Raw genomic sequence first — 24,798 nt, forward strand, 5'->3', positions numbered from 1 at the left:
GAATATGACTAATAGCTTCCCTTTCTATTGAACCAGCTCATAAAATCTTGGGGAAGGATGGTGGCAGCTGAGTTGTCTCCCAAAGCATCACACAGAGAGCTTTTTAACAGTCTCTTTGGATACCTAGTTACAATCTAGTTTCTGATCCTCACTGTATTGGAACCCATGATTTTGTTACATAACATATTCCTAAAAATGTATATAAATGTTGAGTATGGAAGGTGAATAAATTCACGTCATAATGGGTAGTACTGTTTCTAAAAAATGCAGAATTTCACATCAACATTAGAGACATTCTTTGATCACATGGAGCAGTTCAGATGTGCAATGAACTCTGGACCATTTCCACCCATGTCTCAAGTGTGTCATATTTATCAGACCCAAGTTTCTAATCAGCACTTTCAATTTTATGTTTTCCATTTACTTTCACAGAAGAATAAAATGTAATAAAATATTCCAATATTGCACAAACAGTGATGTGCACACAAAGATGCTAACACCATTAGCTGGCAGTAAGTTTTGTCAGGTTATTGATCAAAATGCTTATTAGAGAATTATAAAAATCTAAATTTGGCAATCCAAGAGGGAGCTTAGAGATATTGAATATAAAAAAGTATAGCTTTTATCAAAGCCAAGTGTGCTTAAGAGACCACCTATAAATAAGAGAAAAGACAACAATACCAAAATTATAATTTCTTGTTCTCCTTTTATCCCACATTACCCTCTTTCTCCCAAATAAGTGACAAGGAGAGTAAAGAGACCACTGCAGAATGGCTACTATGTGCCAGGCATTGTGATAAGTGATTTGCACAAAGACTGTCTTAATGGCCACGGCCAATAGTGTATTTTATGTCAGAAAAAAGACCCACGACCCAGAAGCTATTAACTCCAACAAGAGTCCTCGTTTGCTGGACTGATGAATGAAATTGAAAAAGAACCTCGAATCATTAGAAAAGGACACAATAAAACTGTAATTAAATAGATCATTAATAGTGTGGCTTATATATGTCTGTGTGGGACAAAGAATATATTTCATGAAAAATCACCAGATTTCTGATATTTTTTAAAGAAATGTGTCTGATACTAATTTTACTGTGTGTTTAAGTATCAAATTAAGTATCTGTGCTTTGAAGGTAGATTTCTGTGCCAGTGACTCAAAATTAATCACATATTAATGACATATGACAATCATGATATACTAATGGCTCTCTATTCTCTGCACAGATTTCCTAAGCCTAGTGGTAATATTACATTTATAAGAAAATATATAACTGTTTCGATTTTACATTCTTCCTTTCTCTTCTAACCTCTTGGCAGAGAAAAAGTCAAGGATCCTTCTCTCTCCTTATGGCCTGAACTTATAAGATCTATAAAGACTGCAGAACAATAAATGGGGTCGCTGGCATCCCAAGCTTCCGGTTCCCAACCATTTATAGATGTTCCTTGGTAACATCACTGTTTTGAAAGCATAGTGAAGTATAAGTGCCCAAATTGAAAAAAAAAAAAAATACTTGATAGTCCCATGCCCGGGAGATATGGAGGAAGGATATTTCTGGAAGGTCAACAGTCAGTGACTGAATTTCTACATGCGGGCATTTCTTGAGGGAGAGTGACTGGCTATCTAGAGATGGTTCCGGACTTCTGTGGAACCTCAGATTTGTATTCCACATACAAGGAATTAGGACTAATCCCTCTCTAAAGTCATTTTTGGTTTGTCTTGTGTGACCAGCTCCAACATTTAGACACCCTCCTGAATCTACAGAAAAGTTGAAGAACTATTTAAAAGTCAGGACATATCTTCTTACTTGAAAACTGTAAGTCTTAAATCATAACCACTTCTAGAAGTTATGCTGGACTAGCAAATAAGTAAGGCCTAATATAAGTGCATTTCAGTAAAATCACTCATAAAGTACATTTCTGATCAATCTTTTCAGGCTTCTGACATGCCAAATTAGAGGTAAGTATTCCCATTAAGTCTTTATCCTTTTGGCAAAGAAGGATGTGGATCAATATACTTGGTGATGGTGAATAAAGTCCTCAGTTTTTCACTTCTTCATGCCTTAATAATATCTTCTTCAAGGAAAGCCCAAACCAGCAGGGCCACAACAATATCAGCCATGAGAGTAGGTCTTAAGGTCAATACTCATGCCATCATACTCAACACGAAGACATCATTAACAGGCTGAAACTGCAGGTCTCAAAGTCCCGAAGTAGGCAGGTTTTAGGAGGTGGAATCAGCGACCTCTGGGTGGAATAGGTGGAGGAGAATGGAAGGTCTCCCTGGTTGCAGGCCTGAAATGAAAGATAAAGGTCACTATTTTAAAATGAGTTTGATTAACTAGTTCTCAGGCATCCATGGTCTGTGGCAAACTTGGTAAACTATGCAAAGAACACATTCCTTAGTTAATGAAGCCATATGGACCTCAGGAGGACCTCAGCATCCACAGTGCTGGCTGTGGATCACAACCTTAGCTGCACATTAGAATCACCAGTGGACCTTTAAAAAAATACCAATTCCCAGGCTCTCTCCTAGACCCATTCCATCATAATCTCTAGAAGATAAGGCTCAAGCATCACAACTTTTTAATAGTGTCCCTCCCCCAATGAGTTATATTAACCATGTCTTTCATTTTCTGATGCTTTGACCCCCAGAGACTTGCTGATCCTGGAGGGAATGCCCCTCCCAAGGTAAACTAGTTCCTAGAGATAGCAACTTACTAAAGAGCAGACCTTTCCTATGCAAACTAACCAATCCCACCCTATACCCTTATACTACTTTCTTCACGGTTTCTCACATTTGGGCCACTACCCATCTGCCCTAATCACTTCAGGACCAGGTACCAGACAACTAAGGACAGCTAGGGACTTTTGCCCCAGAGCCCACTGAAATTATTCAAACTAGCCAATCCTAAATCTGCCTACCCTAGTTATACTCTCCTGCAGAAATCACAGTAAAAGTTCTTGCCCACTTCACTGCCCAATCCACTGTTCCCCCCACTCCACTGCCTTTCTCCTGACTAAACCTGGTGCTTCCCAGTGAGCCCCCAGAACCACCAGGGCATAATGTGCCCCCTCCTCTTGGGATCTAGGAGTACACCAAACTATCTTCTCAAGAGCAGTTGTCTTCTGATCTGTTGACCTTGCCGTATCTAAATAATAAAGCCTATATTTTAAGACACCAGTGATTCAAATATGCAGCCAGGCAGGAGACATATTGTAGTAGGTGGTCCCTTGAGAAAGGAGTGAAGAATTTCTGAAGTCTGCTTCTCACAACTATGCCCTCATGGGATCGCTAAGTGTGTTATCCCAACTCCACATTTGCTTTCCTAGAAGCCCCCCTCCATGTTATTCTGGATGGTTTTTAAACAGTCCTAAATGCCATTCCAGATAGACCTGGGTGAGTCTATTTACAGAGAGGTTCAACAACGGTGGATGGTATTTCCACATGTGTGCTGTAAAACCAATATTTAATTCTCTTGAAAGCAAGTCAATAAGTCAAGAAAGAGGGCTTTGTCAGGTGCCATAATTGAACTGTGCTATCCTGGAGTTGCACAGTCAAAGATTGAATGAATCAATGATTAAATATTTACTAAATGTCTCTTGAACGCAAGTTTTGCATAGGTCAAGGAAATAACAAAAGAGTTGAGAAAAAGAGGGGCCATCTCAGGTACAAGATAGAGAAGCAGGAGTAGAAAAGAACAACCACAGACATCCTCAGAAGGTCCTGCTATGGCCCCTGGGAATAGATGGCTTTGTGTGGTTGTCTCTTTATCCAGAAAAAAACAAATGGACAGTCTCCTTCCACCTCCCCAACCTGACCTATGAACCATGGGCTTATAGAAGAAGGCTGAAGGCCAGTCAGCCTTACTTATTAGCTGAGTACATTTAGGCTTCCCGGCTGCCTCGCTGCCTCCCTCCCTTGCTTCCTATCCATCTCCCTCCATCTCAAAAAACATTTATCTACTATGTGTCTACTCCTGGATATGACATATAACAAGTAAAATGGGAATGGATTCAGCCCTCACAGTGCTGAGAATGTAATGGATAAGACAGACAACAGGAAAAATCAGTAAACTGCACTGTTTGGACAGGGGAAGTTCAGAACCTATGGGAACACATAGCAAAGGCAATTATGCACACATCTGAAGGACAAGTTCAACTTCTCTGAATGTGTTTCTCACCTACCAAACAGAAGTACCGACAAACACCTACATTGGAGTGTTGTGTGTTGCTTGGAAATGACAATTGGTAAGTGGGTAGCACTGTTTCTGGCCTTTACTCTAGAAGTAAAGAAGTACTCAAGAAGTACAGCTAATAATTTTAGCTTTATTATGAATAAAGATTTTTCCCATGTATGCCCCATGAGCCTTACAATTTACCATCCACCACAAAGATAGTCATGATTCCCTCTTGGACCCTCTTCCTCTCTCTGCTGCCCCATTCTGCATTTGGGGTGGGTCTGCAAGCAAACAATTTCTGTAGTTCATTCTGGTGAATAATCCCAACCAAGGATTGGAAGTCCCATCTCGGGGAAATGGATTTGTGATTATAGACATATCAGAATCATGAAAGTAAAGAGTATTAAATCAGACTCAAGGTGTGGTCTGTGGGGAGACAGCCTCTCCAGGAATCTGAGAAGCTGGAGTTGGGAGACATGAGTGCCCAGAGATACCTAAGAACTGGCTGCTTTCTCCTCCCTGCTGAAGGTAAGGTCTTGCTGCTGATGAGTTTTGTTTAAGAAACCAGCAACCTTGGGGCGCCTGGGTGGCTCAGTCGGTAAAGCATCAGACTTCAGCTCAGGTCATGATCTCATGGTTCATGAGTTCTAGCCCCACATTGAGCTCTGTGCTGACAGCTCAGAGCCTGGAGCCTGCTTCAGAATCTGTCTCCCTCTCTCTCTGCCCCTCCCCAACTCGTGCTCTGACTCTCTCTCTCTCTCTGTCAAAAATAAATAAAAACATTAAAAAAAAAAAAGAAACCAGCAACTTGATGTTGATTAATGTTCTTTTAAAGTAGGACTATGGAGGGCGCCTGGGTGGCTTAGTTGGTTAAGTGGCCGACTTCAGCTCAGGTCATGATCTTATACTCCGTGAGTTCGAGCCCCGCGTTGGGCTCTGTGCTGACAGCTCAGAGCCTGGAGCCTGCTTCAGATTCTGTGTCTCCCTCTCTCTCTGCCCCTCCCCTGCTCATGCTCTGTCTCTCTCTGTCTCAAAAATAAATAAAAACATTTAAAAAAAATTTTTTAATAAATAAATAAATAAATAAAGTAGGACTATGGAGCCCCTGCGTGGCTCAGTTGTTTAAACATACAACTCTTGATTTCAACTCAGGTCATGACCTCACGGTTATGAGATTGCGCCCTGCGTTGGCTCTGCTGACAATGTGGAGCCTGCTTGGGATTCTCTCTCTCCCTCTCTCTCTCTGCCCCTCCCTTACTAGCACATGCTCTCTCTCTCTCTCTCTCAAAAATAAACAATAAATATTAAAATAAGTAGATTTGTTATTATGCTTTTGTATGATCACAACATTGTTGAAAATATTTTTAAACTTCCCTATTAGTAAATAGCCTCTGTCCCAAGTACCCTTACTCCCTGACCACTCCAGCCCCTCCCAGGGACTTCACAGACCTCTTTACAAGTCTGCATGTACAGGATCGACTTCTGGCACCGCAAGAGGCCTCTAGAAGTATGTTCTGATTACACAGGACCTTGGCTATGCCTTAAAGGGGAGTGCACAGATTGCTAGTGATTGACAAATCATTTGTAAATGGCAAAATATGTTTAAAAACAAAGCAGCAAAGGCTCAGTAAGATTTGGGGTGTGTTTTTTTTTTTTGTTTGTTTTTTGTTTTTTGTTTTGTTTTGTTTTGTTGTTATCAATTGGCAGGACCTTACTTGTGAGGAACGTGACATTGTCAGCTGCCCACTCTATAAGGACTAATGCCCTGCAAGGAAAATGCCATACAAAGATATAATGCATCTTCTCCTGTTCTTGTCATCATTTCCTTTCCCTGACTTTGAAATACATTGGGAACTTAAAGGTGGGAGAGTGAAACTTCTTTCCACTAATCTATGAGCTACCTGTACTGTGGAAGATGACTGATGGCTAACTGTTTAAGAGATGGGTAGTCTAACACAAGCAGTACCAATCTCTCCATCCATCCATTAACTCACTTACGTGATAAATATTTATTAAGTTCTTACTCTGTTACGGCTATTATACTAAGCACTGGAGACAGTAGAAAAAAACTTTTTAATCAAAAATGGTCTCTATTCTTTTGGGGCTTAAATTCCACTTGAGGAAACAGATATGTAAAGAGGGGCCATAACATGGAATGAATTATAATAGAGATATTTGGAGAGCCACAAGAAGTTTCATCATAGGAACATAGGAACATCAGGGAAGGCTTCATAGAAGAGGTGATGATAACTAGACCGAATCCTAAAGGATGTGTAGGAATTTTCTAAGAAGAGATTGGAAGGGAGGAGGGAGACAGGCATCCCAGGCAACAGGAGCAGATTGAGCAAAGACACAGTTCCAAATGGCACAGCCCACTGGGAATCCTTAAGGGGTGGTGCATCGGTGAATACAGGAGAGGGTGGGACTTGAGGCTAGACAGGGCCACAGCGTGCTAAAAAACACAGCATTCAGTGGGAAGGCTTTTACACCAGGAAGTGACATCATCAGCAATTTGTGATCTAAAGTGCAATGTGGCGGCAGCGTGGAGGAGGGAGGTGAGTGTGGGTCTACAAGGATGAATGTAGGCCCTGGCAGACGGAGAGGGGGTGGATCCGAGAGCTGAAAGGGCAGCAGAATGGACAGAGTCTGGAGACACACTCTGTGGGAGCTGTCAGGGAGGGAGGGTTGGAGGATGATGCCTGGGTTTGGTGCTCTGGGAAGTGAGAGAACGGTGCCCCTATCTCAGGCTGGGAACTCACCAGAGGAAGGCAGTTTGGGACAGAGAATGGCAGATGGGATGAATTCAGTTCTGCACAGCCTGTTTGAGACATCCGTGGCGCATCTGGGTCGAGGGCCCCCAGCAGAGAGTAGGAAACAGAAGGCCCAGGTGGAAGTGGAGACTCGGGAGTCCTCACTGCCAGCTCAAGCTCTGAGGACAGCATGTGGAGTGAGTAGAGGAAGGGACCAGGACTGGGAGGGGGTGACAGGCATTGTAGCCCTAGTGCTGTTTGGGAGGGGGGCTCAGGAGACATGGGCAAAGAACAGTTGCTGATTCCCAGATCTGGAAGTGGAGAGGAGACCCTCAAGGTTGGCCTCCCCTCCTGTCCGTCAATGGGTGGAGCACGGAAGCCATTCAGGAGACAGACAGGCCTGCTTTATTATTTGCTCAAACATCTCCTCGTTTTATTATGCAAATTGCATACATACTTACAAAACAATCACATATTTGCAAATCTTTCTTCACACCAAAAAGGCACCCAAATGCCAGGCTCTATCAATTACAGATTTCCTTGCAAATACCATTTCTTTAGTAAAAAGTGTTTTCCTCCTGTTTGCTCCCATTTTTATCACAACATGCTTCCAGACTCCCCCCAGAATTCATTTGCCATCTCTGTTGACACATTTAAATGCAGCCCAATTTCTATCCTTTAATTTCTGGAACCCGTTTCCCTGGCTGTTCTCTTTTTCTCTCCCATTAACAAAATCCCACAGAGTCTTGCAGCTATAGTTTTCAAGTTTGACAACCCTTTCATCTTGATGCAATTAGTTAACTGCCCCCAAACTCCTCAATCTTCAGGATTAGCAGGCCTTAGGTCTTGGATCTCCTCCTACTGATACCTCGACTTTCTTGCACAGGTGTCACAAAATGACTAAGACACTGGAGGCCTCGAGTCAGGCACAACCAGGGTTGCCACACAGGGTAAGTCTCCATCCAGTCCAAGCCCCAGTGCTTGGAATAATAGGATAATCCTAAATATCTAACTCTTAGAGTTGTGGATGGAGTTAAGTGAGATCCTGCATTCACTGTGTTTAACATACTATCCAGTATATAGTAAGCGCTCAGTACAGTTTAGCATTTAGCATTTATTACCAAAATCATTCTCTATAAACACCCCTCCCCAGTCACCAACTATATGATTTTGAAGCAACAGAACATTATGCCAATTCAGGCAACTGGACTCGATTATCGCTACAGGTCCCCCCAGGATTAGTATCCTACTATGTGACCTCTGGTCTATACCAAGGAAACATGCCAGTGAATGTGACACCGTTTGCGATCACAGGAGGTCTGTGTAACAAGTGTCAGTATGTGAATGTTACTGGGAGCACACGCAAGAGTGGTAAGCAGCGAAGGGAGAAATGGAAAGACGCCTAGCTCAGAGACAGCTTCTCTTTCCAGAAAATCAGAAGAAAGGCCTCCTTGTTGCACTTTCTCAACGAATTGCACTGATGAGATTCATTTGAGTTAAAAGTTTCGATATGAAACAACAAAAAAACCAACCCTGGTTGAAAAAAAAGCTTCCACCTTTTAATCATTTTCCCCCCACATTATACTTTAGACATCAAAGAATTAAACGCCTAAAACAAGCCTAGGCTTTCATTCCCCAGGCCCCTTTCTGCATGAGCAGACAAGTGAGCTTTGACTACTTTTTCTGCCCATGAGACTTTGAAAAAGTTCCTACCAGAGGCCTGAGTACCATTATAAACAAAGACAGACATCAGACTCCTTTGCCTGATGCCCATCTCCAAATCTCCATCTGCTCAGTCTTGTCCCAAATAAGAAAAATCACTCATTCTGTTGAGCTCTTACTATGGACCAAAACTCCACTCTTACGACTCTGTGAGGACATTCTACTCTTATCCCCATTTTACAGATGAAGAAATTGAGTTACATGAAAGTGAAATAATTCATCCAAGTTCACTGCTCCCAGAGAGTGTGGCGCTAGAGCCATGTCTCCCACCTTTATTTTCATCCCCCAGTCTTTCTTATCTCCTGGCCCCCAAAAGGCACTGTCCCCACAAAACAGCCAAGGGAATTACTATTAGGGAGCTGAATTTTAACCAAACATGACAATTACTAAAAAAGTTGATGTTTATCAATGTACTTCATTGATGAAATACTGCAATTGCTACTTAAAGTATTTGCCCTCGAATAGAGCATCAGTTAGCAAAAGTCCACATTAAAACACATCAAAACTAGGCATTTCAGTTAGCTCTGCACGCATTCTTAGGTCATCTTAGGTGCCCCCAAATCCTACTGTCCTCCCACGGGAACTCAGAGAATGAGAGACACATTTCTTGTCAGCATCAACTTTACCTCTGTGAGGCAGCTCTTGGAGGTACCCTGGGGGGCCTCTCAAGGGGCACAGTGGGTGTTCCGTCCACTTGTGGGGGGCATGGGCTGCGGCTTCTGGTAACCTCGGGGACTTCATTATCCTACAGGAAAAAAGATGATAAAGAAAGGTGAACGTTTCTTTTTTTTTTTTTTTTTTTAAATTTTTTTTTTTTTTTCAACGTTTTTTTATTTATTTTTGGGACAGAGAGAGACAGAGCATGAACGGGGGAGGGGCAGAGAGAGAGGGAGACACAGAATCGGAAACAGGCTCCAGGCTCCGAGCCATCAGCCCAGAGCCTGACGCGGGGCTCGAACTCACGGACCGCGAGATCGTGACCTGGCTGAAGTCGGACGCCTAACCGACTGCGCCACCCAGGCGCCCCAAGGTGAACGTTTCTTTAAGCAACCACCATAGTTGGACCCAGTGAGCCCAAAGTCTCCCAGGCTTTGCTGAAGGTTATTCACAAACGGAATGAAGCCAGTGGGGCGCCTGCATGGCTCAGGGTAGGACTCCTGATTCCAGCTCAGTCATGGCCTCGCGACTGTGAGACTGAGCCCCATGTCGGGCTCTGCTCACCATGTGGAGCCTGCTTGGGATTCTCGCTCTTCTCTCTCTGCCCCTCCCCACACCAAAATAAATAAACTAAAAAAAAAAGAAAAAGAATGAAACCAACAACACCAGGGCAGCTTTCTATCGATTCCTAGAGTCACTGAGGAGACAACGGGGCCCAAATTCTCATTAATGGTCCTTGTTACTCAGAGCATCCTCTGTGGACCATCAAATTAGCATCACCTTAGAGCTTGTGAGACCTGCTGGATCTCAAGCTCCTCCTCAGACCCACTTGATCAGAACCTGCATGTTAACAAGATCCTAGGTAATTATTAATATTTTTTTTAAGTAGGCTTTACGCGCAGCATGGAGCCCAACACGGGGCTTGAGCTTAGGACCATGAGATCAAGATCTGAGCTGAAACCAAGAGTCAGACACTTAACTGACTGAGCCACCCAGGTGCCTGGAATCTTAAGGTTCTTATGGATCTTAAAGTTTGAGAAGCATGCTCTATTTAACCAGGTAGAGCCGGAGAAATTTTGTTTTTAAACCAAAGTCCCTTTTCGGGAGAAGAGCCTTGAGTGGCCCTCAGTCAGGGGGTAATGAATATAAGCTGTGCACTGGAGGGCTGGCCCACCTCAAGGGCCCTATCTCAGGGTCTCCCGGGTTGGCAGTGACCCATGTGACACCTCCCGCTCATCCCAGCCACTGGATTGGGGTAGACACCCTGACCAAAATTGGGCTTCAGTCTAAGGCAGCAGCTCATCCCCTCCTGAGAGGCCTTTTGGGCCTCTTCGCCACTATAGGGACTATTCGCCACTATACATGCACAGGAGGAGAACAGGTCAGGGTACAGTGAGACAAGAAAGCAGGTCCACACAGGGGAAAAGAGACGAGAGCATATGGCCCTGGGGAAACATGGAGCACTGGCCTTGGCTCCGGCATTTCTCACTGCTCCTGATCCTGGCCCCAAGATGGGATTTCTACCCCTGGATTCCCTGGTATTCATCCAGCTCCTTCTCACACATGCCCTTTACGGCTTAACTAGTCAGAGCGAATTTCTATTTCTCTCTCCCTCCCTTTCTCCCTCCTTCCCTCCCTTCCTTCTTTCCTTCCTTCCTTCCTCTTTTTATTGAGGAGAAATTCATATAAAATAAAGTTAGCCATTTTAAAGTGAACGATTTGGGGCGCCTGGGTGATTCAGTCAGTTAAGCGTCTGACTTGGTGGTTTCAGCTCAGGTCATGATCTCACGGTTTCGTGGGTTCGAGTCCCATGTCAGGCTCTGTGCTGAGGGTGTGGAGCCTGCTTGGGATTCTCTCTCTTCTTCCTCTCTCTCTGTTCCTCCCATGCTCACGCTGTCTCTGTCTCTCTCCGAAGAAGTAAATAAACTTAAAAAAAATTTTTTTAAGTGAACAATTCAGTGGCATTTAGTTCATGCACACTGCTGCACAACTACCGCCTCCAGCTAGTCCCAAAACATTTCCATCACCCCAAAAGGAAACACCGTACTCCCCATTTGCCTCTCGTCCCAGCCCCTGGTATCCACCAATCTGTGTTCTGTCTCTCTGATTCTACCCATTCCGGATATTTCCCATAAATGGAATCCTGTAATATGTGACCTGTGTGTCCGGCTTCTTTCACTTGGATTTCTATTTCCTGCAATGAAATGACCCCGTAGGACAAGCTATATGGGAGTGGAGTCCCCAGCTCTCACCTCATTGTCCCCCTCCATCCCGCTGCTCACACTGAGGAGGCTCCGAGTGCTGGATCGGTTACTCGCGCTGCCTGAAGGGTATGAACAAAATTAGCTGGGCTGTGGATTCTCTCAGGCTAAAATAAAATGCAGAACTCTGGCACATACCTTAATTTTAATGGTAGAAGCAATATATAAGCTGTGAATATGGGATCTTCAAAATGCTACCATCTTACACCATTTTATTAGAGTTTAGTTTTTTTCTTTCAGCATAAAATGAAATGGTTCACCTTTTTATTACCTATTTATTTATTTATTATTTATTTTTCTGCATAGCTACCATTTACTGAGAGCTTATCACACGTTACATGCTTTAAAAACACAATTACAAAGGGGCGCCTGGGTGGCTCAGTCAGCTAAGTGTCCAACTTTGACTCGGGTCATGATCTCGCATCCGTGTGTTCAAGCCCAGTATCGGGCTTATGCTTTCCATTCTGTTTTCCGTTTTCACCTCAAGGTAAAACACACACGTAAAATCACTGAAATTAATCTGAACCCGAAATAAATGCTTTGCATTTGTCTTGTTACATTTCCCCTCCTCTCCACACCGGAATGCACTGCCCTCACCCTGAAACGATCTATACCACTTCTCTCCTCCACGACACATCCGAGAGACTGCCACCTGCCTCATGTTTCCTCAGCCACCTGTGATCACTGGGAAAATCTCTCCCATTTTTGAACTTGTCAGAATTCTCTAAAATGCCTCAAGAGGGTTTTGAATACACATTACCACCCCCATTATTTAAGAGAAGTTTTCTCCTCTGCCCTGTCTAGACTTTCTCTGTGGTCGGTCGTGAGACAGGCTTTGGGTCTGTTTCAACAGGTAGTGGTGGCAGGAATGTTGAACCGAGAGAAGAGCAGGGCCTACTCCCACCTTTCCTTCACTGGCCAGGTGACCTTGCATAAAACCCTTTCCTTCTCTGGATCATAAATACCCCATCTATAAAGTCAGAAGCGAGACTAGTGCAGGGTTGTTGACCTAAGTCCATGGACGGGAAAAATTGTATGTCTATGTATGTACACATACACGTGCATTTTTCTGGGAACCACATCCAGAGCACACATCAGATTCTCAAACGGGTTTGTGATGCAGAAAAGATTAACCCCTGGGTTTAGATGACCTTCCTGGGGGCTCTCTGCCTGACATTTAAGGAGACATGAGTCCTAAAATTCAGCCAAGTCTCCTACTCTTTCATGGCTCTCCTAGCTGTTTCGATAACACTAAAATGTTTGAAAGAAAAGAAACTCCATCTATTCTGCTTGTGAAGCCGGTGTATCCGAAGTCAGCTAACACCGCCCTGGATACGCAAACAAAGCCCCCCACCTCCTGCGTGTACCTCAGCGGGTACTGTCTGTTGTAATCAGACTCTATCAAGCTCTCAAGCCAAAATGTCTTCCACATTTCCTAACTAGATCCTCAACTCATCTATAAAGTTGGAATTCTCAAATTTGAGTCCATCATTTTCTAATGTTTCTGACTTCATGCTCTTTCCTTCCCCTTACCACGGTTGAGGAAGCAGAAAGAATAGTCTGGGCCCTGGATCCAGACTGCCTGAGCTCAAATCCTGACACCACCACTGATTAGCTATCTTACCTAGGGCAAGGCACTAAGACTCCAGTTTCCTTCTCAGTAAATACAGGTCGTAGTGCCTATCCCATAGAGTTACTGTGAGAATTAAATCTGAGAATCTATAGAAGAGGCTTAGCATACAGTAAACGATCAATAAATGTTAACTAGTGTTATTACTAGGTTTTTCTATTTGTAAAAGGAACAGTGTAATAAGGTAGTATGCAATCTGGCTTCAGGGGATATTAGAGTAAAGGATCTTTGGCCCTCTAAGAAAAGGCAAACTTCACAGGCTAAATGTTCCCCATGTCTTACACCTCCAGACCCAAATCAGGCTCCAGCTGGGATCTGCTGGGCTCACAACAGAGACTGTTCTCAAAGCTCCAAGGCCCCAGCTGGAGTGCAGAAGTGAAGACACCGCCCCCCCCACACACCCCCTACCCCTTGCTCACTTGCGGTGCTGGAGGTACTGTCTGTTTTCCAGTCTCCTCGCCGTAGCTCTGTCCTTGGGGGGAAGACGCTTTTCCTAGGGCCACTCTCATAGACTCCAAACTCCACTTTCCCTGGCAGGTGCTGTGAGTGCCGAATTGGGACCGTGATCTCCAAGTCTAGAATCAGAAGAAAGAGGGAAAATCTTCAAGGCACCAGACTACAGCCCGCCAAACTGCTCAGGCTGCTCCCGCTCCACCTGCATCCCCGGCCTGAACCTGGCAGGGAGAGGAGGGAAGGGGAGGGGAAGAGAGATGGGTAGGAGCGGGGAGGGGGCTCTGCTCAACTCAGCACTGAAACTCCACAGACTCCTGTGTAGCCATCGGTGGGTGACAGACGAGAGGGACGGAGGCACCGATGCTCCACGTCAGGCAGACAGCCTGAGATCAGGGAAAGGTCTGGGGCTCTGCCACTCCCCTGCTCTGGGACTTAAGTCAGCCAGTCAACCTCTCTGCATTACTTCCCTCTCACACGGCAGACTCGCGAGTGCTGTTGATCCTAATAACTGGTTATCCTGTGCACCAAGTGGGGTTCCACAAGCTTCCCAACACCCATGGAATAAATACTATTATCTTCATTCCCAACAGAAACTATTACAGAGAAGTGAAGTAGCATGCCCCCGGCACACAGCTGGCAAGTGAGACAGCTGGGATTTGAACCCAGGCTCCGGAGTCCAGGTGTTTAACCACTACTCATACTGCCCCTGAATCCCTCAATAAATGATGGATGCTGGGTGCATGGTCTGTAACTGACAGAAGTGACCCAGACTGGTAATGAAAGGAGGTCCATCAGCCCCATGAAAGATTTTGTGACTTGCAAGACTGATCAGTGGTTTTGGACACCACAGACTTAAGAAATGATGCCTTTGCCCTGTGCAGCATTAAACTGGTCTCTTTCCTGACTTAGCCCTGCCTAGTAGTTGGGTCTTTAGTCCTCCCTAGATTTCCATCCCTGGGGTTCTGAGCAGAAAACAACCCCTGCTGACAAGCAGAACAAAATATCTGTGGGTGTCCATACCCACTTTCTCCCCAGGGAAGTGCAAACACCAGGTGAGCTCCTGACACAGGGCTCCCTTGATGCCTGGAACATTCCCAAGCCCAGGGGCAGGGCCTCTGGAAGAGGTGAAAGTTCCGTGTATTGTTGGGCCACGTGCTCCCATCTTAACAGCACCACTTCCTCCTCTGACTCTCCTCTTCTATGGGGTGGGTGTGGCGAGAAGTTCAGGGAGTCCAGGACCAGAGGTGGCTCCGCTTGCCAAAGCCAGAGTCCGCTGAGAAGGGCGAATGGGTAAACCATAACAGGAGGAAAGAAGTTCAAGGGCAGGGTAGACTGAGTGTATGGTAAGCACACACAAGATGTTAAAGTTGGACTGGGTGGCTCAGTTGGCTAAGCATCTGACTCTTGGTTTCAGCTCAGGTCATGATCTCACGGTTCATGGATTCGAGCCCTGCATCAGGCTCTGTTCTGACAGCATGGAGTCTGCTTGGGATTTTCTCTCCCTCTCCCTCTGCCCCTCGCTGGCTTGCTCACTTTCTGTCTCTCTCAAAATAAATAAGCTTTAAAAAAAAAAAAAAAAAAAGGTTGGACTGTGGTTTACTAGATGCCACAAGTGCCTCACACTAGAGACTGGCTCCAAGGGCAGTGTTTGGTCCTAGTATTAAACCACCTTTCTGGGTCCCTGTGTAGCACAGACCTTTCTCACACCCTCAGGCTCTCCTAGTGACAACTGAGCAGTGCAAGCAACTACCCGAGCCCGCAACTACTTGGGCAGAGACCAGCCGTACCTGCATGTGGGCGTGGGCCCACAGTTGGTCTCAGAGCCCAAACAGGTGTAATGCTTTTGTTTTCCCCCTCAGCTTTGACCTAGTTTTTTTTTTTTTTTTAAACAACACTCTTTTAAAGGGAGGTTCCTGTCTGCTTAACTCACTTCAGTGAGTCAATTTTCTACCCTCAACTGGTTCTATGAGGAAGGAAAATAAAAAACACATGAAAAAAAATTGGGAGTCAAAAGTTCAAAAAATCAAGTAGAGTGAGTCTACAAAATCCTGATATTCTTGGAAGAAAGGAACAATGCTGGGAATAGTAATCATCATTAGATCGCACAGTACTTTCCCCAAAGCGTGTCCACGTGGGTCATTATACCTCCTTTGAACTTCCTTCCTTCTCCATGAAGTTGATTAGTCAGGTAAAACCATGGATGAGGAAACTGAGGCATAGAGTGGTTAAAGTCTTGGATCACAAAGTGATTCAGTGACGAAGTGGGGATTGGGACTCAGGTTTCCTGGCACCCTGCCTGCTCCTCTGTGTCCTGCCCCAGACTAGCCCCAGACACACCCAGAACACAAATATTGACTGCCTTCTGTTAGGGTGTTCTACAAGTCATGGGCTACACCAGCTCCTCTGACTTCCTACACTATCAATGTTCTGAACCATCCCAGCAAGAACAAAACAACTCCCCGAAGCTGAAGAAAGACCAGTGAGTTATTATGAACAGAATCTTACTTTTTAATTATCCTTGGTGTTGTAACCCAAATTAAAGCAAAATAATCATTGTTTCTCTTTTCTAAGGCAAGTGAGATTTCTAAATAAATAGTCAGCCCTTATGTTTAGAATGGGCTTCATTCCTAGAGAAGGTCCTTTAAACAGAGATGCCATTTGTCAACCCTAATTTTCCTACAGATTGATGTTACTCTGTATCAATGGGTTCCAAATGCTTTTTCTTTTTCTTTTCTTTTCCTTTTTTTGGAAGCAGAGTTCTTTCCTCTGTTGAAAACAGAAGCTCAATGTGGAAAACAGATTTTTTTTTTTAAAGGAGCTGCGATGGTCAAAGAGTAGGTTGCCCTAAACACTGTCCCAATCTGAATCTACCTCCCCAAGTGCCAAACCTCTACTCCCACAAGCACACATACAGCAGCACTGAGGCTACTCAGTGTGAAATGGGTAATTACAGGTTAGTACGTCATTAAATATACAATCGAGTTTTATGGAGTTAAATAATATGCTATATTTAGTCAACCATAAAGATGCCCACTCTTCGGAAGATGCTCTGATGCCCTTGGGCCTCACTATGTAGCACAGGGCCCCACTCCCAGACTACCTGAGGCTTTCTCTGGTAACTGGTTTACAAGCACCCTTCCCCCAACAGGCCTCACCCAGACATGGGAGCTGGGGAAGAAATGGTCGGCTCTCTGGCCCCTCGGGAGGGATCACTCTTCCATAGTGTTCTCCACTGACCGCCAGAGTCTCCAGGGACATAAAGTTCCATCTCTACAGTGGTGACTGTACTTTGCTGGCCACTTTTCCTTCCCTCTCTCACTTCCCCACTCCCACTGTGTCCCTGGGATCATGTCCCACATCAGCTACTTGCTCTCAAATCTTTGTTGGGGAAGAAAAAATTCTAGAAATGGATTGTGGTAATGGTTGCATGATATTGTGGATGTATTTAACGCCACTCAGTTGTACATTCAGGTCCAATGATAAATTTTATGTTATGTGTATTTTACCACAATAAAAAACAAAAATGGGGGTGTCTGGGTGGCTCAGTCAGTTAAGCATCTGACTCTTGATTTTGGCTCAGGTCATGATCTTACAGCTCATAAGTTCAAGCCCCGCATCAGGCTCTGTGCTGACAGGGCAGAACCTGCTTGGGATTCTCTGGCTCCCTCTCTCTCTGCCCCTCCCCAACTCGTGCTCGCTCTTTCTCTCTCTCAAAAAATAAATAAATAAACATTAGGAAAAATGTCCTGGGGCTGATGAGTAGAACTTTCTCTCTATGGTGGTCCCCAGGCATTCTTGTTTCATGTCAGATTATATATAATTTAATCTTTTGATAGTTACAACATTAAAGCTCCTAATGTAAAAAGTAAAAACACTGGGGTGCCTGGGTGGCTCAGTCAGTTAAGTGGCTGACTCTTCATTTCAGCTCACGATATGATCTTGTGGTTCATGAGTTTGAGCCCTGGGGTGCAGAGCCTGCTTGGGATTCTCTCTCTCTGCCTCTCTCTGCTCCTCCCCACTCATTCTCTCTCTTTCTCTCTCTCTCTTTCTCTCTCTCTCTCTGTCTCTCTCTCTGTCTCTCTCTCTCAAAATAAAAAAAAAAAAAAAAAAAAGGAAAAGTACTTAACATTCCCCCCCATAAAATTCCTAGTCAGAGGGCCTGCTTCTTAAAGAGTAGAGGGTAAGGGTAGGGAGAGCATTTAACCATGCTCCTTTGAAAAAATGTAGACATTGACCACTCCAGTGCAGAGCATAAACACTGGTGGGTATCACTTGTCCAGAGTCTGATTAGCTTTGGGTGAACTTTGGAAAACATTTCTAAACCCAGGATTTCAGCTCTGGATCCTGGATGGCAAGTCCCAGCCCAGCACATGCACCCTGGGTGGTCCTGCCCGAGAGGTCACCAGCTGCTGTATGGGTGGTTTTTAAAGTGCTTCTATGTGCCAGGCACTGTGCTAGGTCCCAGCCAGAACTTAACTGGTTCAATCCTCACAGCAACCCTAATAGGGTAGGCACTTTTATTTGTGTCACTTTGCAGATGAGGACTGAGGCTTAGTTGGGTGACTTATCTTGTCCGTGGTTCCCAGCTAGTTAGGGGTGAGCAGTGGCTAGGAACTTGACCCCAACCCTGATGGCCTCAGGGCCGATGCCTGTACCCCTTTACTCCTCAACATGTGTATGTCTTGCTTCAATATCTCCATTGATTGGATGGTAGAGTTGTCATGACACCCAGTGGGTTCAATTCTGGAGCCCAGCTGCCCAGCACTCATGACTCCAACACAGCGACACCCTGGCCTTCAAACACCTCATGTACCACCAAATCACAACTTTCTTGAGGCTGCCTATGTGTAAAAGCGTGAAATGTTTCATTTAATCAAGAGGCTTCTATCTTTGGGTTCATGTGCTCTAGTTTTAAAAAGCACCTCATCCCTTTTACCACCTAGAACCTATTGTCTGACCCTAAGATGACCATGCAGATCTTGAACCAGATTTTTTGCCTACTCTCCTTTCCCCTCCCTTCAGCCAGGAGGGCAGACAAGTGTGAGCTTGGGTAGTGAAAGCATACATTTAAAATCTAGTCACCCAAGCAGATACCTGCCCTTCTGCCATGGTTATAACCTCTTTATGCCTCTTTTCCCAAACAGTCAAAATCATTAATATTCACTAAGCTAGTACCATATGCAAAACACTGTGCTAGAGATTGTAGGGCAGGCTCTAGCTGGGAAAATCAGACCTACACAAATAAAAGACTAATTCATAAGCTACTAGATGGTGAAGATCAGGCCTTATGGGTCTCTGTATCTGGCAAAGAGCCTGGTGCTCAATTAAGTATTTGTAGAGTGAATGAATGATGTTACCAAAAATTTTCCTGAAATCGACCATTCCAACGGAGATTTCTTGAGCCCAATCAATGTACTGTCTTACATGCGGGGGATTCAGCAGAGCACAAAACATACAAACTTTTGCCCCCATGGAGCTTGCAATAGGAGGCAGTGGGAGGATGGGCCAGAAAATATGGAACAGAAACATAAGATAATTCCAGTGTGTGTGATGTGAAAAGAAGGTAAGCAAAGCTACTCTGGAGAGAACGCAGAGAAGGCCTCTCTGAGGAGGAGAATTTACAGCCAAACTCTGAAGGATGAAAGGACAAGTCAGTAAAGATGTGTGAAAAGTGGAGGGGGGACAAGTGCCAAGGCCCTGGGGAGGGCTGCTCTTGATTTGTTAGAGCAAAAAAAGGGAGTCCTTTGGTACTAGAGCTTGGGGTTGAGGGGGAAAGTAAAGGTGAGCTCAGAGGTCAGAGGTGAGACCATGTAGGGACTCTCAGACCACAGTGAGGAGTGTGATTTTACTCTGGGTAGGACAAGAGCCCCTGAGGGTTTTGAGCAAGTGACTGGCACCATCTGATTTCTTATTTTTAAAAGGTGATTGGATGCACTTTGGAGGATTAACTGTAGAGAAGTAAGACTGGACACAGGGAGACAATGGAAGAGGCTCTTGCATTCATCCAGGAAGAGAGGATGTTCGTTTGCCTGAAGCTGTGGCATGGGAGATGGTCAGAAATGATCAGATCTAAGATGCATTTTGGAGACAGAACCTCGGGGAATTGCTGATGGTTTGAATAAAGGAATGAAGTCATAGCAATCAGAGGCAGCAAAAGAGAAGTGCCAGATGAATGGGAGGGATGGTGGTTCTACAAATGCTCAAATGAGGAAGGGGTACAATGGCCTTGAGTGGTCCAGGAAGGCCTCACTGAGCAGGGGCTGATGGGCTGGGTCTTGCAGTCCTGTAGTTTTCATGCAGGTGAGAAAGAACAGGCATGAGCAAGGGGCCTATGGCAGGAAGATGTCCTTTTTAAAGACTGGGGTGTTACCAGCTTGACCAAGGTCATGAGAAGTCAGGCTCTTGGCGGCAGCTGGAGACAAACTATGGACGTCATGCACAAGCTTAGTCCTTTATTTAATGGGGCTCTACTCAAGATTGCAGAGCCTCTGAAAGCCTTTTATTGTCAGCTCCACTTAATAAACCCTGGCCAAAATAAATCACAGAGACCCACCATGCCAGAGGCTTTCGGTGGAAATATGCAACATAGGCAAATGCCTATCAACACTCAAGGGTAGTGGTGCTGAGAAGCCTGGTCCTCAGTGTAAACACTGGAATGCATGGCCTTGCTATTGGACTGCCACTACACATGGCAGGAGCCCTGCTATACCTGGAGTCCTGGCTTCTGAATCATTGTATGGTATAGACACCAATGACACAGTTCCCTGCTTCAGTGAAAAACAGAAACTATGTGAATGAGATTTTCTCCTTTCTCTGCTCAAAAAACATGTCTTCCTGGGGCACCTGGGTAGCTCAGTCGTTTGAGCATCCAACTCTTGATTTCTGCTCAGGTCATGATCCCAGGGTCGTGGGATCAAGCCCCGTGTCAGGCTCAGCATGGAATGTGGAGCCTACCTAGGATTCTCTCTGTCTCTGTCTCTGTCTCTTTCTCTGTCTCTCTCTCTCTCTCTGCCTCTCTTCCCCCCCTTTCTCCCTCTCTACCTTGAAAACTAACAAACAAAAGCAAAAACAAAAACAAAACAAAAAACATGTCTTCCTAAATGCTAAGGGGAGAGTCAGATGCTTGGGGAGAAAGTTTGATCATCCTCTTTGAGTGAGAGGATGAAGGGATGCAGAGGTCAGTCCATTTATTCATTTGCTAACAAGTCTTCTGTGCCAGGTACTAGGTATGCAGAATAAACAAGACAAAGTCATTGTCCCCAAGAACCTCACAGATCTGGGGGACCCAGATCTGTAAACAGGGTGACAGGCACTGGGCAAGCTCTCTGCCCACTCAGGCCGCAGCAGAAAGGAGGGTCAGGAACAACAGATCACAGCAGTATCCCACAGTGCAGCACCCCCAAGGAGCTACATACCTGCCTGCTTTCCTGATTTTTGCTTCTCTCTCTGTCTTCGGGTGATGCTATCTCTTAGCCGTTTAAGATTTTCCTGGAAAAGATTTAGTTCATTTTAAAAGTAGATACCAGAAATATACCCTCTGGACATTAGAGTTTCTTTCTGATTTTATGCTGTTTGCACGATGTATCACATTGCAAAAACATGCAAATGAGGTTGAATCCATTTGCAATCAGCCCCCAGAGAAGTTCAAGTACTCTTAGAAGTTGTGCCTGAGAAGAAGACATCTTTCCCACAACAACAAAGCGTCTCCCCTCCCCTCTGTTCCTAGCTCCTTCCCAGCCTTAGAACTCACTGCCCTCCTCCTTGTGCGTTCCTTTAGCCAAGCCAGTCTCTTACATGCTAACAAACACTCCGTGCACACTGCCTCTGACATTGTTTTCATACCATTCCTCTGACCGTGAGGGACAAGGATTCCTCTCCATGAATCTGTTCTAGGTCTGGGTCAAGGTTCACCTTCTCTGTTAAATCTCCCCCCAGTGCTCCAGTCCTTAGTGACCACAGGTGCCATCTGGCACTGAGCTATGCTGCCTTGCCCAGCGCATTTGTGTGTGCGTGTGGGTTTGAATATGTGTGTATGTTGTCTCTTCAGAGGTACTGTGCTCTCTCAAAGGGAAAGACACCAGGTTTACACCTTTCTGAAACTGTGAAGTCTGGTCTATTGCAGTCGTTCAACAAATGTTGAATAGACACATGAGAGACAAATTTTGTTGCTATTTAATCTATTTTTAAAATTGTTTAAAGTTTATTTTTATTTATTCTTGCAAGAGAGATAGAGAGCAAGTAGGGGAGGGGCAGAGGGAGAGGGAGACAGAATCCCAAGCAGACTCTGTGCTGTCAGCCATGAGATCATGACCTGAGCCAAAACCAAGAGTCAGATGCTTAACCAACTGAGCCACCCAGGCGCTCCTGTTGCTATTTTAGTCAATAACAACTACCTCAAAAGTGTGTGAACATTCTAGAGAAAGTGCTCCAGGGACTAACATCCAGACATCTGGAAGGGTCCCATGAAGGAGCTACAGGAGGCCAGACTGGGAGGGGTGTTTGGGTTGTGACCATAGGTGAGACTGAGCTGGGTCCAGGAAGCACCAGGGGAACACTGGAAGGTATGGGCTGGCTACAGCTTTAAGGTCTGACAGAGTGCAGGCAGAAAGAGTTGGCAGAAAAGAGACCCACCTGGAAACTAATGCTAGGTTAGATGAAGGTGACAGAAGCTGGCATGGGGGGAATGGAAAGAAAGGAGCAGATGCAAGAGGAAGAATGTCACAGAGCAAGACCAGGCATGACATGCAGCTCACTGGGTACAGGGAGTGAGGAAGAAGAGCCTAGGAGATGTCTGTCTAGCCTCACTGTCTGGAAGATAACAGTGCAGTGAACAGAAGCAGGGAGCCGGGGAAAGGAAGCAGCCTCAAGGTACAGTTTGTTGCCGGACATGAGGCAAGTCTTGGGCATCTCAGAGGGACACACCCAGCTGGTGGCTGGAAAGGTGGAATGAGAAAAGAGACACGGCGAGCCCTCCGTCGGGCTCTGCAATGACAGTGTGGAGCCATGAAGCCTGCTTGGGATTCTCTCTCTCCCTCTCTCTCTCTCTGCCCTTCCCCTGCTCATGCTCTGTCTCTCAAAAATATATAAATAAACTTTAAAAATTTATTAAAAAATTATTAAAATTTTAAATTATTATAAATTATTTATTTATTATAAATATATTTATATAAATTTATTTATTATAAATATATTTATATAAATTATTATAAAATATTTATTTATTATAAATAAATTATTAAATTATTTAAAAATTTATTTAAAAAATTATTAAAAAAAAAACTGTGCCTGAGTGGCTCAGTTGGTTAAGTGTCTGACTCTTGATTTCAGCTCAGGTCATGATCTCATGGTTTGTGAGTTCAAGACCCGCATCAGTCTCTGTGCTGAGAGTGAGAAGCCTGCTTGGGATTCTCTCTCTCTCCCCCCCTCTCTCTCTGCCCCTTTCCTACTTGTGCTCTCTTTCTCTCAAAATAAATAATAAACTTTGAATTTTAAAAAATTAAAAAAAATTTCAATCTCCAAGTGGTCTGAGATGTGGCTTGGTGATCTGCATTGGATAAGGTATCATGGTCTTTTCTTTCCCTCTTCATCCAGTGCCCTTCCAGGGTCAGGGAAGAGGAAGAGAAGTATAGAGAAATACAAATAAAAGTATATATTTAAAAAAAAAAAAAAAGAGGGGCGCCTGGGTGGCTCAGTCGGTTAAGCGTCCGACTTCAGCTCAGGTCACGATCTCACGATCCGGGAGTTCGAGCCCCGCGTCGGGCTCTGGACTGATGGGTCAGAGCCTGGAGCCTGCTTCCGATTCTGTGTCTCCCTCTCTCTCTGCCCCTCCCCCATTCATGCTCTGTCTCTCCCTGTCTCAAAAATAAATAAACGTTAAAAAAAAAAAAAAAAAAAAAGAGAGAAAGGAGACACGGACTCAAGAGTCACCTGCACAGAGAAAAACATAACGGGAGCCTGGGTAGTGCCCACTCATGGGAGGAGAAGTGAAGGAGACACAGGGGTGGACAGTGGCATGGAGGAAAAGGAAGATGGGGCAGCCCCAGGAATGGTCTTCATGCCCACCGGTCGCTGGACGGGGGATGCTCTGGAAGTACCAAGAGGCTCTCAGAGCACAGAGTAGTGTCAGCTCCCATGGATCCCATGGATTCTCTGCCATGTCAAATATGAACCCCAGTTGTCTGCCACACCCAAGAGTTCCGGGTAAGCTTATGCGACCAGGAGAAGCCTCTTGGATACAGACAGAGACAGACAGCTAACATTTGTTATACATTTATTGGGTGCCAGGCATGCCAAGTCCTTTACATGGTTTACATTGTCCAGTGTTCTCCCTTCACATGTGAGATGGGAAACGGACACACAGAGAGGCCAAGGTCATCCAGCCCCAAGCGACAGAATGAGGATGTGACTCAGACTGCCTGGCCCTAGGGTGCTGGCTGCTCTTAATACTGTGCTATGTGGACACGTGACCTGGCTAGGAGAAAGAAAACCATTGTTTGCCCAGGGCCAGGCTGTCCCAGCAGGACTGCAGCCCTCTGGGGCTCCTGAATGCGGAGGAACCTGGGTTCCCATACTCAGCACTAAAGAGTGCCTTCCCAGCCATCAGATCCCCAGGAGGAGGGAGGCAGTCCACCAGAGTGGAGGACCCTGTTTTAGGGAGCACTAACAAGGCAGAAAGTATAGTGAAGGGAGCACAGGCTCTGGTGTGAGAAAGGGCTCATTTGAATCTGATTCTGCCTCTCCGCCCCTCTGAGCCTCAGCGTTCTGTAAAATGGGAACGGTGATACTTCTGTTGCATGCATGCTGTGAGTGCAGAAGCGGTCAGGTCCATCCAACACACTGCTGCACAGCTGGACAATTACTGCCTGATGGCTCATTTCCCCACTTGTCGCCACCGACTCCCCCTCAAAGAAGACACGACTCCCATCTCAGTGTTAGGTGGTGCTGCTCCCCACCCCACCCCCTCGCCCCCAACAGCAGGTGTGTCAGGTCCTCTGAGGACAGACGTTAGAATACACACCTTCTGGGAAGTACTGTGGGGAGGTGAAGAGAAAAAGCAACGACTCTGTTCCTACCTTTCCCTCCACTTACTAGGTGAGTGATCTGGACATGTCTCCTAACACCCTAGGCTCAACATCCTCTTTTTTTTT

General features: G+C 45.2%; 1 protein-coding gene across 1 annotated transcript in view; it reads right to left on the minus strand.

The window, feature by feature from the left end:
• Positions 1–385: 385 nt before the first annotated feature.
• PIK3AP1 (phosphoinositide-3-kinase adaptor protein 1) overlaps positions 386–24,798 on the minus strand; it is a 122,047-nt gene continuing 97,634 nt past the window's right edge. The window contains exons 13-17 of the mRNA XM_058697332.1: positions 21,067–21,139; positions 13,618–13,773; positions 11,560–11,630; positions 9,277–9,395; positions 386–2,292 (exon numbers count right to left, since the gene is read on the minus strand). Coding sequence (XP_058553315.1) covers positions 2,235–2,292; positions 9,277–9,395; positions 11,560–11,630; positions 13,618–13,773; positions 21,067–21,139 — 477 coding nt within the window. The 3' untranslated portion in view covers positions 386–2,234. The remainder of the gene's footprint in view (positions 2,293–9,276; positions 9,396–11,559; positions 11,631–13,617; positions 13,774–21,066; positions 21,140–24,798) is intronic.

This window comes from Neofelis nebulosa, chromosome 13, assembly GCF_028018385.1.
Source record: "Neofelis nebulosa isolate mNeoNeb1 chromosome 13, mNeoNeb1.pri, whole genome shotgun sequence".
Lineage (NCBI taxonomy): Eukaryota > Metazoa > Chordata > Mammalia > Carnivora > Felidae > Neofelis > Neofelis nebulosa.